The sequence below is a fragment of the Somniosus microcephalus genome, chromosome 27, assembly GCF_052327205.1.
Source record: "Somniosus microcephalus isolate GS21.2 chromosome 27, FLI_Smic_1.0, whole genome shotgun sequence".
Classification (NCBI taxonomy): domain Eukaryota; kingdom Metazoa; phylum Chordata; class Chondrichthyes; order Squaliformes; family Somniosidae; genus Somniosus; species Somniosus microcephalus.
This window is the reverse complement of record NC_141013.1, coordinates 21,516,313-21,534,208: the sequence shown is the minus strand read 5'-3', so window position 1 is coordinate 21,534,208 and position 17,896 is coordinate 21,516,313. Positions and strand designations below refer to the sequence as shown.

The 17,896-nt window shown below is 42.9% G+C and overlaps 1 protein-coding gene across 1 annotated transcript in view; it reads left to right on the top strand.

Annotated features, from left to right (window-relative positions):
* LOC147100054 (WD repeat-containing protein 72-like) overlaps positions 1-17,400 on the top strand; it is a 281,840-nt gene extending 264,440 nt beyond the window's left edge. The window contains exons 19-20 of the mRNA XM_085968672.1: positions 7,493-7,597; positions 15,795-17,400. Coding sequence (XP_085824798.1) covers positions 7,493-7,597; positions 15,795-15,847 — 158 coding nt within the window. The 3' untranslated portion in view covers positions 15,848-17,400. The remainder of the gene's footprint in view (positions 1-7,492; positions 7,598-15,794) is intronic.
* The last annotated feature ends 496 nt before the right edge of the window (positions 17,401-17,896 follow it).

The following is a 17,896-nucleotide window of genomic DNA, read 5'->3' as shown; positions in this document are numbered from 1 at the left end:
TGTCGGGATCCTTCGGGGGCCCAACACTTGGGAAAGCTGTTTGGAGGCGGGTTGACGGTGGGATTGGAACCTGCCGTCACTCAAAACGAATTTAACCTCTGACCCGCCTCCAAACCCCCGCCCTCTGAGGGCTGGCAAAATCGTGGCCAATACTCCAGCTGAGGCCTAACCAGTGTTTTATAAATGTTTAGCATAACTTCCTTTAGCATAACTTACATGCACTTTGCTACTTCTACCACTAGTGTGCTCCTTGCACATATTCAAATCTGCATCTGATGCTCTGCATAGTTATGATAATGAACTGGCCTCACAAAATGATGTGCAAGAAGTAGCGAGCTGATGTTTTGTTGTGGGCCCAGAAGGAGCACTCTTCATAAAAACTTTCAATTTCTTTGGCCTTTTATTTTTTGAGCGGCCTCCAATGGTCCCTTTAAGGACTGGTGAGTAAGCTGTACAAGGCCTGGTACAGCTGGGCAGAGCTTGCACAGTGTAAGCTCCTTCCTTTTTGACTTTTGCCATCAGAGCCCTACAGCCTCCGATTTGCACATTTAAGCAGCCTTACATCTGTTTCAGGCATTCAGGCTGCTTGTCCATTTACAGGCCTGACTGCATATCACATCGGGCCAGCTTTAGGCTATAGTAAGGAATTTATCATGGCTGGTTTTTAGCAGATATGAATTTTGATTCCGATTTAACTTTGTTACATTCATTGTTTGGAGTAACTGCAGTGACTGAAACGAACAATTTTACTGAAGTCTTGACAAAACACTGTAATGGTTATTCACGATCTAAATCACAGTGCTGCACCTGTATCACTGCTTATTTGACGTACAAAGAAGGAAGGAGGTGTCGGAAATTGGCGCAAGTCTTTTGAGTGGTTTTATTTCTGAACTGAGAACACCAATCATGGGGAAATTTTGATCCATGGCAATATATCATCTTGTCAGTTTAGATCCCATATTGGTCGAAGATAGGATTGATAGAATGACCCTTCTGTAATTTGTGATAACTAAAAGCGTCTTGCATACATTGCAGCACAGATGCAGATTGGTTGCATTTTAACTCACTTGTTGGAAAAAGTTAACCTTTGAAGAAATTCTTTCCTTATTCAGCTCTAATCAAATTGCGAAACTCTTGTATTATTTGTTCTAAAAATAGAAAATGCTGTAAATACTCAGCAGGTCGGGCAGCATCTGTGGAGAGAGAAACAGAGTTAACAGGCTGGATTTTGTCAATGGGGGCGTGTTTGGGGCGGGACTGCTGGTTTTCGGGTTTTAGACCTGCCCCCCAACGACGTCCGGCCAACCCATGCTATTTTCCCTTGATTGACCTTGTTAAGCCCGCCCTGCAGGCTTAGCAGGCCAATTGAGGGAAAGCCGGTGACGGAGGACATCAGCGTATGACGTTTCATCTGTCAAAAATTTTTGACAGATGAATTGTCAGCGTTTGACAGCTTTCAGCAGCTGTCAAACACTGACAATCTCTGTTCTAAGGTGAGCCCTTGTATTGAAGGCTCACCAAATCTCTTTCCTCAGCAGAAAGCAGATGGCTGCTGCATCTGAGAATGCAGCAGCCATTCTGTCAGCTCTGCCGTTGAGATGAGGCACCTCCAGATCCCCAAGGGTTGAAGCCTGCAGGAAGAAACAAAGGTAAGTAAACTTTTTCTAACACTTTACACTCGCCTCTCATACTTACCTCTCCACACTTGCACCCATCACTCACCTCCACAGCGAACTTTTTGATCCCTCTCACCCCCGCAGACCCACTGCTCGCCTCGCTGACCCTGGCAAGGATCACAGCTGTCAGGAAGCCTGCACTTGCAGGGGTAAAATGGGAATAAGCTTCTTAACTGCCTGTTAACAGGCAGTTAAATGGCTGTAATCCCCTTCCTGCCTCGAGGAGACGGGTCCCTGCGCGACTCGGGGACCCGCCTCCCGGGAAGATGGCACAGAGGCGAGTTGGGAGCGGGTTCGGTACTCGCTCCCAGTTTCTGCCATTTTCTTGGCAGTCCCGCCTCCCCTGGGCTGGCAAAATTCCCCCCAAAGGTTTTTAAGCAAGTGTAGGGGCAGGAAAAGGGGGGAGGGCAGGAAAGAATAAAAGGGAAGGCCTGTGATAGGATGGAAGGCAGGAGAGATTAAGAGACAAAAGGGATGATGGTGCAAGTTTGTTATCAAGTTTACTTCTGTTTTACCTCACGCCGTCTCGAATCCTTTAAAGAAGGACAGTACAGGGGAATGCTTTCAGTGTAAATTACATCTCTAACAGTGTAAAATCTTCCTGGTAGACATATCTTGAATTTCAGTACAGATGCGCCAGCCCATGAAGAATTGCTGTTTCAGGTCTTCCGTTTCAGTAGGGATTGGCTTTTTGGAAATCCAGCGCATTGGGATCATAGACTCGCCTGATTATCAATCGGTAGTGACCTACTTCGTGAAATCTGTATTGGGAATACTGCTGTGTGCCCAACCAAGGCTTCTCAGCTTGACGGCCTCTAGCCAGCCTCCAGGCCACCCTGTAGAAATCTCTCTAGGGAAAACCCCCAATCCTGACACCAACAGAGCAGCTCCTGGTGCAAGGGGAAACCTGATGTGGTCGGTCTCCACAGGTTGAAAATCAATCATTAAGAATACCTTGCGCCAATTAGGAGATCTTTATACTATGTTTGTACTGTCACTTTATTTTGAAATTACTTCTTTAAATAGCTGAAGGGATTTGTTTAGTTGCTTCTCTGCATTTTAATGCACTCCAGTATAGTAGATCCCATTTAAAATCGACTCTGAAGAGATCAAATACATTGTTTTCCTTCTGCAGATTCATTTTAATTCACTGTAGTGTAATTTGTCACCATTAATGTCAACTCTGTGAAACAAATTCTGTTTCCATGTCAGTGTAATGGTAACTGATCATTTAAAAGTGAGGTTTTAAGCTTTCAGTTGCAAATCTATGCCTGTACATACGATCGGATTGAGAGAGACTGCAGGAACCGGTTGGAAGAGCTATAGTCAAGGGAGGCCTTTTATAAAATGTATTACCTCAGTCTCTGAATATGTCATTACATAAATATAGCATTACTACACCATATTGTCTGTACTTTTTTGTTATGTTGAATCCAAAATCAGATTCTGTTCGGCAGAGTTTACACCTTGGTCACCTTTATTAAATAATTGTCTTTAGTTATGTTCCTAATAAAGCGATTATTAGTCCGTGGCATTTTGTTTTGCTCATTTTTGCCATAAACGGAGATAGCTCCTTCCTAACTAGATTATTTCCTAAATGTTCAATAATCATGTTTATATTGTAGTTTGCTACTGTATGTTGTGTACATTTATTAATGGGTGTGAAGCCCTGGGATTGAAATCTGTTTTCAGAGTTTACTTGAAGGGAGTCAATGTTCTGAGTGCATGTTGGCAGCAGGGAGCCTTGTTCGGCAACAGTGTGTCAGAGATTTTCCAATATCCATTGCCGACGAGCAAGGTTTTGCACTGCAGGGCGTACTCAAAAAAAATCACAGGCCGCAAGCAACGTTCCCTCTAAGCTGCGCAGCCGGGACCGGCTTTTCCAATGTTAAATTTCCCGCATGCGCAAAACTGTGAATGGGTCGGCAGCCCCTTAAAGGGGCAGCGCATCCAAAAAAAATTAGGGGAACGTTGGCCACAAGACTTAAAAATTTAGGATAACGTGAACTGCTGGTAGCAGGCTATTTTGGTGATTCAAGGCATACTCTGTAGTCATGGAAGAAGTATTTTTACCAATAGTATATAGTCTAAAATGAATAAAGTTCACGAGTTTGCCACACACTGGCAAGTACAATATTAACACAATGGCTATATTGCTGTGGTCTTGCTTATGGTATAGAGAACTGGTATAGTTAGCATCCATAATACTGGGAGGGTTTTTTCCGTTCTGTATTTGTAACAGAGTTTTAAATGTGTAATGAACATGCTAACAATTTCACTACAAACTGCAAACAAGAAATCTTCCGCACTGACTTATTAATCAACGCTACTAAATGAATTGTAATTTAATCCAGTTGATCGCTACTGGAAGGTGACAACAAAAGGTTTTAAATCCTTTCTTACTCTGTGTGTTGCTGCATTGCATCCACGTAGTGTGTGTACCAAAATATTCTAGGGTTTCATAAATAGAGGTATGGAGTACAAAAGTAGAGAAGTTTTGCTGAACCTTTATAAAGCGCTGATTAGGCCACAACTGGAGTATTGCGTCCATTCTGGTCACCACACTTTAGGAAGGATGTGAAGGCCCTTGAGAGGGTGCAGAGGAGATTTAACAGAATGGTTCTGGGGATGGGGGATCTTAGCTACAAGGACAGGTTGGAGAAGCTGGATTTGTTTTCATTAGAGCAAAGGAGGTTGAAGGGTGATTTGATAGAGGTGTACAAGATTATGACGGGTTTGGATAGGCTAGACGGGGAAAGGCTGTTCCCACTAGATGGTACAAGGACTAGGAGACACAGATTTAAGATTTTGGTCCAGAGATACGGGGGAGATGTGAGGGGAAACTTTTTTACGCAGCGAGTGGTGAGGACCTGGAACTTGCTGCCGACGGAAGTGGTGGAAGCGGAGACACTCAGGCCTAGAAATTCACTTGGGCGCGGGCAGCTCGCTCGCGCCCAAAAGTTAGCGCTGGGCAGGGAGGCATTAGCGCACGCCGTATATTCGTCTTCTGCGCCCCAATTCGGAAGCGGGCGCTATACCAGGGTGTGCCCGCCTCCGTTTGGGGCGCTGCAACTGAATATCGGCGCGCTAGTTGCCGCAGCGCCACCCGATGCGGCAGGCAGGCTGCGGTACTGCAGGCCTCCCCCTTCTCTTAAGGGGGAGGTGCCTGCAACGGCCGGAGCCCCGATCGCGAGTGCCGGCAAAAGAGCCCGGCACAACGGAGAAGTGCCGGGCTCCACGGAAACCAGCCGGCAATGCCGCGGGGGGGGTGGAGGAGGCCGGGGAAGGAGGTGCGGGCAGGCGGCCGCCGAAAAAGCGGCCGGCTGCACCTTCAGCTTTAAAGCGCCCCACTATGGCAGCAGGACGGCCCCGTTTTCTGTTCGCTGTTTGCGCCCGCTTCGGAGGAGGCAGGCGCAAATAAATATGGGGATCGGCACGATTTCGGGGCGTTATGGGCCACCGCGCACACCGATGACGTCATCGGTCCCGGCGCAGCGCTAACGGCTACCGCCGCCAATACCGCTGCACTCAATTTCAGCGCTACCACCCCGCCGGCGCAAAAGACCTCTTTAGGCGCTAAGTGGGCGCAAGGCCCACTGAATTTCTAGGCCTCAATGTTTTCAAGGGGAGACTGGATAGGCACTTGAGGGAAATAAACTTGCAGGGCTCCGGGGATAGAGCGGGGGAATGGGACTGACTGGATTGCTCTACAGAGAACCGGCACGGACTCGATGGGCCGAATGGCTTCCTTCTGTGCTGTTAATGACTGACCATAACAGCAAGCTTTAGGGTACATCTGGGTATGCCAGGCCAAGTTTGACGGTGGCAGGCATTATTGCACACTACCCACTGTAAACTTTAAGAGCCATCCATTATTAATGCTGTGCCTTGCAGAGCCCACCCGATGGCTGCATGTCACACTCGCCTTACTTCCCAAACACTTTTCTCAGCTGCACATTAAATCTGTAGTAGATGTCCTCTTGTTAACTGGAGTCCCTGTGATGATAGGACGCATGTAGCCGCTGGCCTTCATTGTATTGGTTATGGTTTTATATATATATAATATATATACTGTATTAACATTCTCATACAGTCTTAAGAATTTATTAATCCTGTGCTTCTGTTAATAAAAATGTTGAATTTTCTTGGCTCTTTGCTCCTTTAATCGAAATGATTATAACGTCCTGCTACTATATTTTTTCCATCTGCCTTCTTAAAAGCATATTCTTCTTAGTGATTTGTTATGCTAAAGGTTGTCGGTTCTGGGGAATGGAACACTTCCATTTTGAGCACCCAGTGCTGGCATCAATCACTCTCGTATCACATACAGCAGAACTAGATGCAGAGTAATGCTCCCCGACTCACTTCTATGGTGTAGAACCAATCATCTTAGCTTTTTCATTCCCATGACGTGGAGCATTGTACTGTGCCACTGCAAAGTGCTTCACATAGCATTTTAGCTCAGAGGTGGTGAGCAGTTGTCAGTTGAGACCATATTTGGTCATTCGGATAGGAGTTAAACGCGGCAGCGCCTGATTTTCCAGACTGTAGGACTTCTTTTTTCTCAAATAATATTAATTGGTAAAGCCCAGTACTGAAATGCCCATGAAACATGAATGGTTCATCTTAGTGCTGATAGTGACACGCACCTCACGACACATGACTGCTCACAATTTAATTCTTCATTCCATTTAGAATGCTTAGAAAAGAGAACTGTAGGGAAGAATTGTTCTGGTTACTGTGCGTAGCAACATCACAATCACATTCAAAAGGAATGTGTTTATCACATCACTACACAAAGTGATCAGAGCAATTCCTTCCCCCTGTCGTATGTGGCGAAATATTTACACCTATTTTCCACATGAGCTGTAAAAAGGTTCCAGTGTTTTATGATTGTGTACGAAAATATGCCATTCCCCTTTAAGATAATGATGTGCCCAAGGCTTTGCTTCTGCCTCTTATTACTGATGTTCCCCCTAAGGTGCGCAGCCGCGCACTGATCGGGAGGTCCCGCGCAGGCCGCTCACCAGCTGTTGCCGCTGGTAAAAATAACGAGCACGTGTGGCCGCGCAGCCAATTTAAAGGGACCGCCCACTTAGACCGCAAATTAGAGGGAACATTGCTTATCACTGCTCTTGATCACATCAGTTCATAGTCAGAATAGAATTTTGAATATCAGTTGAATTTTTAATATCCCAAAGTTGGAATTGAGCAGGTCTAACACTTCATCAAATTTCAGCCGTGTATGTGATGTAATGTGCTCATTATGAGTGTCTGTTACAAATACAAACCGAGGCACAGCCACATTCTGGCACATTGCAAGACTAAGCCAAAGATGAGCAAAATACAGCAAAAATGACCACATTTTATGCTCTAAAATCTGTTCCATTTTCTGCTTTTTTTCCAGTTCTGACGAAAGGTCTTCGACCTGAAACGTTAACTCTGTTTCTCTCTCCACAGATGCTGCCTGGCCTGCTGAGTTTTTCCAGCGTTTTCTGTTATTTAACATTTTATGTAACCTACCTAGATATCATACAACTGTTCTTCTATGAAAGAAACTGATGGTTATGGTAGCGTCTATATGTACACAGATTTCCAAATCCTGGTCTGTTGCTTTTCCTCTGTGGAAAAGCCATAGCTAGAATATTTTAATTGTCTATCAATATTTGCTGTGATTCTGATTTTAAAAGTTTCCTCAGAGCGTAACACACCAATCCCTATTTCACTCCACATTCCTCAGAGTTAAGATTCGCCACTGGCAAAGATGTTGAATATTTTTTATTGGTGTGGTTTCAGTGTTTTATCTTTCTCTTCAGCTTCAGTCAATGTGGCCATGCGTGACAGCAGCTCAGACCTGGCAAAGCACCAAGAACCTGAGGATGTACCTGACGGATGTGCCTTTGAGGAGTCTGACAGTCCAGGTGAAAGCCATTCAAAGATAGATGTGAAATGTCGAGTGACAAATATGACATGAGGCTGTATGGCTGCAGAAGCAGAGAGCACCTTGACATCTTCATGTCCCTGTGACTGCAGTAATCTACAGCAGTCGCTTCATATTTAGAATGTATATATGTATAATTCTTCTGGTCTTTCAAAGGAAAACTCAGATCTCTTAACTTTTTTGTTGCAATTCTCCATTCTACTCCCCCTTTGAGTCTCTATTCTGCATTCAGTTTGGGTTTCGGTGTGATCATTTCCTTGCTTGCGTTCTCAAGTTTCTGGGTACTCTGTGCCGATTCATGCATCATATTTTTTTTGATTCATCCTCTCTGAGGCCTGTCAACCTAACTAAGAGATTTCCAAATCTTGCAGCCAGCTCTGACAGGGGGCAGCTGCAAACAGTCCCCCGATCCATCCCATAGGAGAGCTGCTGAGATTTAATTTTCAGTGAAAGGGTGCAGTTTGAAATCCATGTCAGGTCCCCGAGGTCATCTCCAAGCCCAGATTGGACCCATGGCAGCAGGATTATCTTTCAGCGCACTCCACTCAACCTAGATTCCTTGGGAGTTTGACGGCTGCGTGGCTGCTGGCTTTCAGCACATTTCTCCATTCCTTTTTCTCTAGCTGTAAACGGCAGTGTGATTTTTGAATGAAGGATGCAGTGAGGGGAAAATGTGTGTATTCCTTTTTTTTAAAAAAACATAATCTTTCATTTTATGTGCTACCGGTGTAACAGCACAGTGATTTCAAGGGAACAAAATAAAAGGTCTGTTTAATGTCGTGTACTTGGAGCCATCAGGTTCTGAACTGATATGAAACGAACAAAAAAAAATTAATGCTTTTTTTTGTGAGTGGCCTTTCCTATACCTAAAAATGTCTTGCCTTGTAAGGCTGAAATTCTCTTGAGATTTCACTACTGGTCTCATTGGCTTCCACAGAGAGTATGTGGCTTTGTTGCCATGGATACATCGTATTTCTCCAAGAATTGCTGGTATTGATCCGTCGACAGGCGTGAAGGACCAGGCATGTGTGAAGCATGAAGGGGGTGGGGCAGGATCGTAAATGACCAGAGGTTACTGGTCGGATATTAGCTAATGGCAAAACACTTGCGCAAAAAGAAAGGGACCATTTTTGGGGTTTTTTTTTGTGCTCGCTGCAATTGTGTTTTTTTCCACGACAAAACTAAAAGAAACTTGTTAGTCGCTTGTCATGTCAGATGTGCAAGCGTTTGGCCTGACACAGCTGTCAGCATTCCAGCTTGCAATATCGGGGCATGTGCAACAAAGAACCCCCCTGTGCATGAATTATTTATCGCCGCGCCTCGGCTTGCAATTCTGTTCGAAGAAAATTAAGATAACTTGGGCAGAAAACGCCAATTGAAGCAAAAAGTGATTGCGGTTTGCTTTTTTAAAAATGTAGCTGAGAAAAAGAGCACGATTCTTCAAATCTCCACTTAGTGCATTGCATTGCTTTAGATGATTGGATTTTCTTTTCACCCAACAAAAAAATCTATTTTCAGCTGTGACATGCTGGGCCCCGGTCTCGACACGTTCACCTTTCTCTTGCAATTTTTGCACAACCCGCGGAAGCCCTGTGGAATTCTGCAAAATCGTGGCTTTCAAAGAATTTGCAGACGTTTCTAAACTCTCGCGCTGTTGCAGCAGATCGATCAGAGGTGCGATATAAATTATACTAAAATCCTGTAGTTGGTGCAGTCTGAGCCAGGTACAATTTTTTTTTTGCGCCCCCAAAATCTTGCACAGCGGCAGAAATGATGTATTGTGACAGTATCGAACCAGAAATAATGCAGATAAATGAAATAAAATAGAAGTCAATGGCATTCCACTCCACCATCAATAATGCTCTGAGATACCACCCTCTGCACAGGGGGAAGTGAATTCCTTAGGCTTTCCGGAAACAGAAGAGAAGCCCATGTACATCCTTATCCTTTTTGAACATTACCAAAATTGTAATTTTCTGCAGATTTTGGTGCAAAATCAAACTGTCATGTTTAATTATTCCCCCCCCCACACACACACACATTATCTTAAAGCCTATGAATTTTCTGTCTAGCTACCTGTTGAGCATTATGATAATAATCCACACCCTGAATAAAAGTCTGCTTGCACTAGATTTTGTAACGATCATTTGTAACAGTTTGTAACTTTAGAAAGGGCCCAAGGTGCAAAAAATGACAGAAAAACTAACTTCAAATCATTTTTCCCTTCAGCTACAAATTATACTGTTCAATGACAGTGTCTGCACACTGACGTGTTAATATTCATATTAAAATAAAGATATTACTATAAAGAATTAACGTGCTTAAAAAGTTAAACCATTAATGGAACGTTAGCATAGTGGTTATGTTACTGGACAAGTAATCCAGAGGCCTGGACTAATAATCTGAGACAAATAAGTTCAAATCCCACCATGGCATAGAAACATAGAAGATAGGAGTAGGCCATTCGACCCCTCGAGCCTGCTCCGCCATTCAGTGAGATCATGGCTGATCATCCAAATTCAGTACCCTGTTCCTGCCTTCTCCCCATATCCCTTGATCCCTTTAGCCTTAAGAAATACAGGAAACTTTGTGATATCCGGCACCGACGGGACCGAGCTGTTGCTGTCCCATCAAAACTGCCGGACAAACCAGCGCTAATGTTAAAACATACGGAGCTTTTGAGCTCCGTATCTAGCAACAAACCCTGTTGCTTCAACAGCTTCTAAACAGTCAGCCGTAGCTTGCAAGCGTCTCTGTAGCTAAGCAACAGCTTTAGCTAGACCTTGCAGAGCCTGACTGGTGAAAAAAAAGCAACGAAAAGAAAAAAAACTTACTGAACCGACTCCTGAATTTTGCCGGTGGATCGAGCATTCCGGACAGTTAACCTCCAGATAAACCAAAGTTTCCTGTATATCCAACTCCTTCTTGAATATATTTAATGAATTGGCCTCTACTGGCAGCTGAGGAATTTAAATTCTGTTAACTAAATAAATCTGGAATATGAAAGCTAGCGTCGGTAATGGTGACCATGAAAACTACTGTCATAAAAACCCATCTAGTTCACTAATGTCCTTTAGGAAAGGAAATCTACCGCCCTTACTCGGTCTGGCCTATATGTAACTCTAGACCCACAGCAATGTGGTTGACTCTTAACTGCCCTCTGAAATGGCCCAGCAAGCCACTCAGTTGTACCAAACCGCTAAAACAAAGTCACTGTGGGAGTACCTTCAGCACATGGACTGCAGTAGTTCAAGAAGGCGGCTCCTCACCACAATTCTCGAGGGCAATTAGGGATGGGCAATAAATGCCGGTCTTGCCAGCGACTCCCACATCCTGTGAATGTGAATATTTCAGAAAAGCTCCGCATGCAGAACTATAACCAATTCATAACATGTAATAGATGCTGATTGCAATTAGTACACAAGTATTTAAAAAAATCAGTGAGTTTCTGATCTTGGCAAGAGAAGGCAGCATAGGAGAAAATGATCAAGCACTCCAGGGGCACCATGGTTGTTGTACTGTTAGGAGAAAGGACAGTAGGGCTACTTTGGATTGTACAGATGTAAGGATACCTTTGGGGATCAGGAAGTTTTCTTGCAGAACTTTCCCACAGTAGATCCAATGGGCGGGTAGAGTCCATGATGGGGTATTTAAAAAGTCAGGGACCGGAAAAAGCCATTTGGCCTCCAGGATCACAATTTGTAACTGGACTGTGGTAGGGGTGGACTTGATGGGATAAGTGGCATTTTCTCAAACCATGTATTCTTACATTAGGAACATCCAGCTGGAGAGATCCAGACAGCTGAAGTAATACATTCCATGGGACAATCCTTTTCATTATGTGTTATTTTTTTACTGTGACTTTTCTTGCCGTTTATGTAGCACCTTCTAAAGGACAGTTATTTAATATGCAGAGGTAGAAATTGGACCTGGTTGCCGTGGTTTTACGGGCATAAAAAGGGCACAATGAGGCCCAATGTTTGGGCACCAACTTTGCACCCCAAGGACACCTGCAAACTGCCCGACCCAAAGTTGACCACCTAGCTCCCTTAAATATGTAAATGAGAGACCTAAAACCTGTTTTAATTCAATTGCGGAAAGCGGGACAGGCGTCAGGTATACCTCGGCCGGGATTCTTAAGCAGCCACTCTGGTCTAAGCAGCCTTCACAAACTAACAGTAAGGTTTTGAGAAACCTTTGTGTGGAACCAGGAGGAGCAGGAGTTCTCCCACCCCCGGACTCCACAGTCATCATAATCGCCCCTCCCCGTTGCCTGCACCAATCCCCCCCTCCTCCCGGGACTTATCTTCGAGTCACTGCCCGCGAGGTAAGCGGCCTGAAGCTCATGCGCCTCAACTGCGCAAGCTGCCCATGGCTGTAGCTCGGGTATAAAATGTTCATGAGGCCCGAGGCCAAAGTTTCGGGGCGGCCTTTTGGTTAAGGCGCACACTGCCCGAAAACGGGCCCCCCAGACAATTTTCCACCCTGTAATTTTCTGTTTCGAAAACCCTTACGTGCTCAATTGCTTCCAACAAAATGCTTTCGTCAGAAAAGGCTGTGATGATTTTTAAGCACCAAAATGATTGTTGCGTGGTCATCACCGGAATCTGTCATTCAGCAACATCTAGAATTAATGTTCATCAGGACCAGAATACCAATGGCAGATGAAATCCCAGTACAGTTATGACTGCTGGTGATAGATACTTCTGTTGTCATGGTGTTACTCTTATGGGCTTTGTCTGCCTCTGGGAGTAACTTTACAATTGTAAAGTCACACGTGCGTTGTTTGCGATTTTCTGACCATCTTCTCAGCTGGGAGCACAGAATCGTAAATTATCTCCTTTATCTTGTCCTGATTGTGGAAATAGTAAACTAGCAGTCATAAGGAAGATATCGAGAAGTTAAGGTTTAATTAAACATGGTATACTAAAATGTGCGGGGGTGGGGGGGGTGGTGGTGGTTTCGCATTAACAGCCTTTCAATTCACCAAAGGGTGAATTTAGCAATTCTGCATTCCCTGCGGATGGTCTCACTCAACTGGAGCATGGTCTGGGGACAGAGCTACAACATTACAGCACTGCTTCTCTGACCCGCACTCCCACCGAGCAAGGCTTCCACTGGGATCACTGGAGAAACCCTCCAACAATGAAAACCATGTCACATCACTCAGTGTTTACATCCTAAATATTAAATTACAGCTGACGAGTAAGATTGTTTTTTTTACAAATAATCTGGGAGTGGAGCAGTTTTGTTTTGATAAATTACGTAACCCAGGCACACCAAATGATTGAATTTGGTGATTTTTGGGGGTATATTTTCCTAAAGCAATGTTCCCCCACTTTACACTCATTTCTACTTTTTCACTAAAACGAAGGAAAACACAAGCCTTCTAGATTTTATGTGAATTTTTAAAATCAGAAGACACTGAATGAATTAAAATCCAGAGCAATTGAATGAACCCTGCAGAGCAACTTATGTGGCTAATTATTAATATCGAGATGGAAGCAGCCTGGCCTGCTGAGTGTTTCCAGCATTTTCTGTTGTTGTTCCAAAAGGAACACATCTCTGTTAAAATCAGTTGCGTACTCTGAAAGTTGCTGTCTGTTTATGATTGAAGGTAACGCTACATTTGCTTCCCATGTGTTTTCATTCACACTAGTTATACTTTATTGAAAGTGAAAACAAAACTTAAAAAAATATATACAATGCTGGAAATACTCAGCAGGTCAGGCAGCACCTGTGCAGAGAAAAACCAAGTTAATGGCCCGGATTTTACGGGACCCATGACTGCAGTGTATGTGCTCGTAATTGCCCCGCAGGTTCTGGGCTTCCGTGTGCGCTGCGCATGCGCGAAAACCCGGAACTTGCAACCTGTCCAGTTTCAGCTTGCCCGATCATCCGCATGCGCAGGAAATGGATGTTCGCTGGCGGAGAGTTGGGCTATTTGCACAGCGAACACCCACAAAACCCTTACGCCTGGTAAAAGCAGGCGCAGGGCCGCCTTTTACCAGCGTAAGGGTTTAAATAAATATTAAAATAACATTTTTTAAATCGTTTAAACATTCAAAAATCTTTAAAATTAGTTTAGGTTATTTTTGGCCCTTTTAAAAAAAAATGTTTACATTTATTTTTCAAAAAATTAAATTTTGGTTTTAAATGTTTTAATTTTAAACACGTAATTTATTTAGGTTGTGTGAACGTGTGTTTTTTAGGTGATTCCTATTCATGCTCATGGGGATTCCGTACGTAAATGGAATCCGCAGAAGCATAATAGGGATCCCACTTTTTGATTGGTTGGGCCGGCCCACGTGATCCCAGGGACGTTGGCGAACCGCATGCACCCCTGGGATATGTGGGCCTTTACGCAGGGCGTACGCCCGCAGGCCCGGGACTGCAAGAGTCTGAAGATACGGAGGCACCAGGTAGGCGTGTACTTTTCTTGCGGATCGGAGGCATTGGCCCGCGGGAAGCCTCCGACCGTAATTTCAGGTCCAATGTTTCAGGTTGATGACCTTTCATCAGAACCTGAAACGCTAACTCTGTTTCTCTCTCCACAAATGCTGCCTGACCAGTATTTTCTGTTTTTATTTCAGATTTCCAGCATCCGCAGCATTTTGCTATTGTATTTTTTTTTTTAAAACATAGCGGGTTAGTTGGCACCTTAGAGAGGAAAGCAGTTTGAAGGTTTGGGTGGAATACTTTGTCGGACCTGTTGTGGTCAGGAAGAGAGATACACTATGGGAGCAACCAAAATAAAGAGAATAGGTGACGGTGAAGAGGACAGATATGCTAACTGCTTTCACAAAGTGACACCTAATGGGTTTATTAGCTTATTAATGGATTTTTAATACACAGGAACGAGACATTAAAGGCTTTACATTTTTACTTGGCATCATTTTAGCCAAGTTCTTAGTACAGGAAACTTTCGATTTACCGGCACCTAAATAACCGGAAATCTCGGTTAACCGGCAAAATTCAGGAGTAGGTTCAGGTAACTTTTATTACTTGCCTTCCTCGATCTGTTGCTGTGCAAGGGTGTGGCTGCAGCTGTTGCTAAGCTACAGAGACGCTTGCAACTTGTGGCCATTGTTCTGAACCTGTTGCTAAGCAACAGGGTTTGTTGCTCCGTATCTTTTACTATAGCTTTCGGTTATCCGGAATTTTTGATGAACCGGCACCACGTCAGTCCCGTTCGTGCCGGATAAAAAAAAGTTTCCTGTAAATGCTAAAGATTCCATTGATAGAGCTTTTCTGCTCAGTGTAAAACATGCTCAACAACAACAACTTGTATTTCTATAGCACCTTTAACGTAGTAAAACGTTCCAAGGCGCTTCACAGGAGCGATTGATTATCAAACAACATTTGATGCTGAGTCACATAAGGAGATATTAGGGCAGGTGACCAAAAGCTTGGTCAAAGAGGTAGGTTTTAAGGAGTGTCTTAAAGGAGGAAAGAGAGGTAGAAAAGCAGAAAGATTTAGGCAGGGAATTCCAGAGCTTAGGGCCTAGGCAACAAAGGCACAGCCACCAGTGGTTGCACAATTATAATCAGGGATGCTCAAGAGGCCAGAATTGGAGGAGCGCAGATATCTCGGCGGGTTGTAGGGCTGGAGGAGATTACAGAGAGAGCCCAGGTCTTTCTAGTTTAAATATAAAGACACGAATGGTGGATTGGGTGGTGCAGTGGGTTAGAACCAATTAATTTGTGTGTGGAGTGAGTCCATACAGAAAACTGTTCATAATTTGCCGCTAATTGGGAGTCCCACTCTGAAAGGATGGTGTGAAGAATAGAAAGTTCATATTGCGATTAAGGCATTTTGTTGGTCAGAGTAGATAGAGATTTACTCTACATTGAACTGTGCTGCGACTGACCTGGAACTGCCTGATGCAGACACTAGGTGGGCAAAGTGGAAATATGTTCCATTACCTCCATCATCAACATCTCTCAAAAATTTGTATAAATGAAACGTACAAATAATTTTTTTTTCAAATGTACCTTTTCAACTGGTAACCAATTTGGGAAATTGAGGTTGGGGATCCTTGATTATAATTTCTTTAGCTAATATTTGTATGTTCTGACATGATAAACTATATCCTGGAGAATATTAAACTGATTTTACATTGGTGGACATATCAATATGGATGTAGAATTTAATCATTATTTTATGCTTTATGCAGACAGTCTGAGAGAGTGGCCTATGTCCAGGATCTGTTTTTGCAAAGTCTGCTGAATTAACCAAGCGAATTCTACTCTAATCCACATCTGGTGACTTGTTCTTCATATAATTGGACATTATCAAAGATCAGATTGAAGAAGCTCTCCAGCAGTTTGGGTTGTTAATCACCGGCAAGATTCATGACGTGGTTTAGTAAAGGTGAAGGATTTTAAGATGAAAAAGAAATAATTATACCCAACAGTGGCACGACCATGGTGTATAAAGAATTGAAAGGATTTTCAGGGCAATTCTTGGATTTGTGGCACAGATTATGTTCTGTGGTCGTGCTTATAGTATGCAATTAATATGATATGATATTTATTGATAGTAAAAGTTATACTGCTATGGGCCTATGAATCCCAATCAGTCTCATTCAAAATTCTTTTGATTTGTTCACAATCTTATATTTTATGAAATTTTTTTTTAAATCTGTCAAAGGTATAGATAATTTGAACCCTCAAATATATATTTGACATAGAGGAAAGTGACTCAAGTTCCGAAGAAGGAAAGTGAATCAGCACTTCAGGTTTAACTACTTTATGTGATAAATCCATGTAGTGGAACAAGAACTCGAAGAGGCGATATCTTAGAATTAGCACGAGTACTTTATTAACAACTGTGTAGCAAACAAAGCAGGCCTGCATCCTGGCATTCCACCTTTGCTGACCTTGACAGGAAGCAACCCCCTGACCTTAACTAGTGGCAGCACTGGCTACAGCACCACCTGGTTACTATACATTAGAACAGATAGCACGGGGAGGCAATGGAGGTGGGTAGTGTTGGCAAATTCAAGAGGAAACCGAGCTAAGTGTTTAGCATAGAAAGCAGTTGAGGTCTAGAAGGTGGAGTCATTTTTTTTCAGCTTTGTGGCTGGTGAGTTGGATTGCGGTGGTCTCTTCTGCTAAACATTCCTGCTTTGTTAAATGCAATACACTACTAATTATGCAGTTGAATAATAAGTTGAAATTTATCAAGTGAGTTGCTGTTACCCGTATTGTGGTGTCAGGTAATTATGGCATAACAATTGTATAGTCGCTCCCATGTTAGTGCAATAAACAAAGAATATTGGCCTGAGATCTTTCATTTAATATAAAGTGAATACACAGCAGCAGACAGGCTGATGTTAACAGAGGCACAATTGAAGAAGGGTCTATAGGTTAAGTAGCCTATTGTACATTGCTGTGTATTATTAGCTGATTGAGAGTTTAGATCTTTAGAGGAAGTTCTGTAAACAAATGATTTTGCCTGAGCTAATTTGTGTTAACCTTTGATATGTAAAATAAAACTATTTAATGGCATCACTATTTTTCAAATTGTGTCATTGCTTTCATTTTACTAGAATGTTTAAACTTCTCTGTTACATTATATTGCACTATTAATAGCTCCTGGTAACAAGCGGTCCAGCTTGTCTGTTAAAATCAAAGACACTCCGTGTATTTTCTGCTTTTGTTTCTGCTGAAAATGTATTTGTACCTCAAAATATGTTGGACTCTGAAATGTTGGAATATTTTAGTCTAAGTTAATGCTGGTCTTTTCCTGTCACATTATAATAAATGATATATACATGCCTATTTTTAAAAACACGATATTTTATTTCTTTTCTCTGAGGAATACAGTCCTCCCCATTCAGAAGTTTGACCCAAAAGCATCTCTAATAAAAAAAAAATGTATTATACAGAGTTTTTATTTCTAAACACGTACGCACCGCTCAATTCAGATACTGTATCTTGATCAAGATGTAGGAAAACTCATTAGCAATGAAGATAAAGGAAACATCACCAATAATGAATATTTTGTAGATCATCTACATTTACAGATTGTACAGTGAGATTGGGACATTACAAAAGGTGAAGGATATATTGGAAAGTGATTTATTTGCGTTACCCCAGAGAAATGTGATGGGTGCAAGTTATACTCAAACAGTGAATCTGATTACACCATGGTGGATATACATAAAATAATTTCCAGTATGGAGGAAATATGAATGTCCTAATTGACCAAATATTGCAAGTGCCATTGTAAATCCATACAGTATAAGTGCAGTGAGATAAAGGATCAAAGCCT